We start from the raw sequence: 1081 nt of genomic DNA, 5'->3' as shown, positions 1-1081 counted from the left end.
ATGCTGGGAAGGATTGGGGGCAGGAGGAGAAGGGGACGACAGGGGATGAGATGGCTGGATGGCATCACTGACTCGATGGACGTGAGTCTAAGTGAACTCCGGGAGTTGGTGATGGACAGGGAGGCCTGGCGTGCTGCGATTCATGGGGTCGCAAAGAGTCAGACACGACTGAGCAACTGAACTGAACTGATGAGAATGGATGATAAATTGCATTTCCAGTAATTTCACAGCTCCCCTTGGTCTCCCTCCCAGGATCAGAGCTCCATTCCAGGTAAAGGAACAAGAAAGTTAAAACTCCTTTTGCATCAGAGATGACCTACCATCACGTTATTACTCAAAGACAAATCCCAATATTTTGTGCATTATAACATCAATATTTTCTACTTGGAAACAAGAAGAAAATACTATTTAACCAAAAAGAAGATGGGCCTTCGGGTGTGAATGAGCTGGCATCCATGTCTACACGTACCGTGCTGGGCTCTAGCCCCAGAGGAAGAGACAGGGCTGAGCAGGGACCTCCAGCTGGACCTTCGGTGTCCCGGGCTGGACCTGAGCAGAGCCTGAGGTGGCTCCAAATGGCCTGGGGCAGGCTGGGATTAGTGTTGGTCAGGCACACGGAGCCCCTTCAGCACCCAGAGGAATCAAGGGCTCACCAGGCCCTGCCAAGGAGGCGATGCTTTCCAACCACCCAGCCAGGAGCCATAAGCAACCGCATCGTGAAGCACCTACACCCACAGAGGCCATCACACCCTTCAGATGAGAAAGATACCCGCGCCCGCTGTCCAGGAGAAGACTCGCCTCGGGCACGTTCTGGCCCCGGAGGAGCAGGACACTCACCGATCGATGAAGTAGCCGATGACGGGGCTCTCCTTGGTTGTATTGGGGGGCTTCCAGGTCACGATGACGTAGTCCCGGTTCGCGTCGTGGCAATGCACGTCCATGGGTGCACCCGGGGCCCCGGTGACCAGGGGGTCAGCGTCTGGGGGGAGGGAAGAGGACAGCGGCCAATGGTCAGTGTCTGGGGGGTCAGAGGACAGTGGCCAGGGGTCAGCATCTAGGGGGGGAGGGTAGAGGACAGGGG

The 1081-nt window shown here is 56.2% G+C and overlaps 1 protein-coding gene across 1 annotated transcript in view; it reads right to left on the bottom strand.

Moving 5' to 3' along the window:
• The window catches only part of MYOM2 (myomesin 2), a 59229-nt gene that overhangs the window by 39631 nt on the left and 18517 nt on the right, over window positions 1-1081 (bottom strand). Inside the window, exon 10 of the mRNA XM_010835274.1 lies at window positions 838-979. Within this exon, the coding sequence (XP_010833576.1) occupies window positions 838-979 (142 nt within the window). The remainder of the gene's footprint in view (window positions 1-837; window positions 980-1081) is intronic.

Source organism: Bison bison, unplaced genomic scaffold (genome assembly GCF_000754665.1).
Source record: "Bison bison bison isolate TAMUID 2011002044 unplaced genomic scaffold, Bison_UMD1.0 scf7180017864040, whole genome shotgun sequence".
Classification (NCBI taxonomy): domain Eukaryota; kingdom Metazoa; phylum Chordata; class Mammalia; order Artiodactyla; family Bovidae; genus Bison; species Bison bison.
The sequence above is the reverse complement of the archived record's forward strand: the minus strand, read 5'-3'. Positions and strand labels throughout refer to the sequence as shown.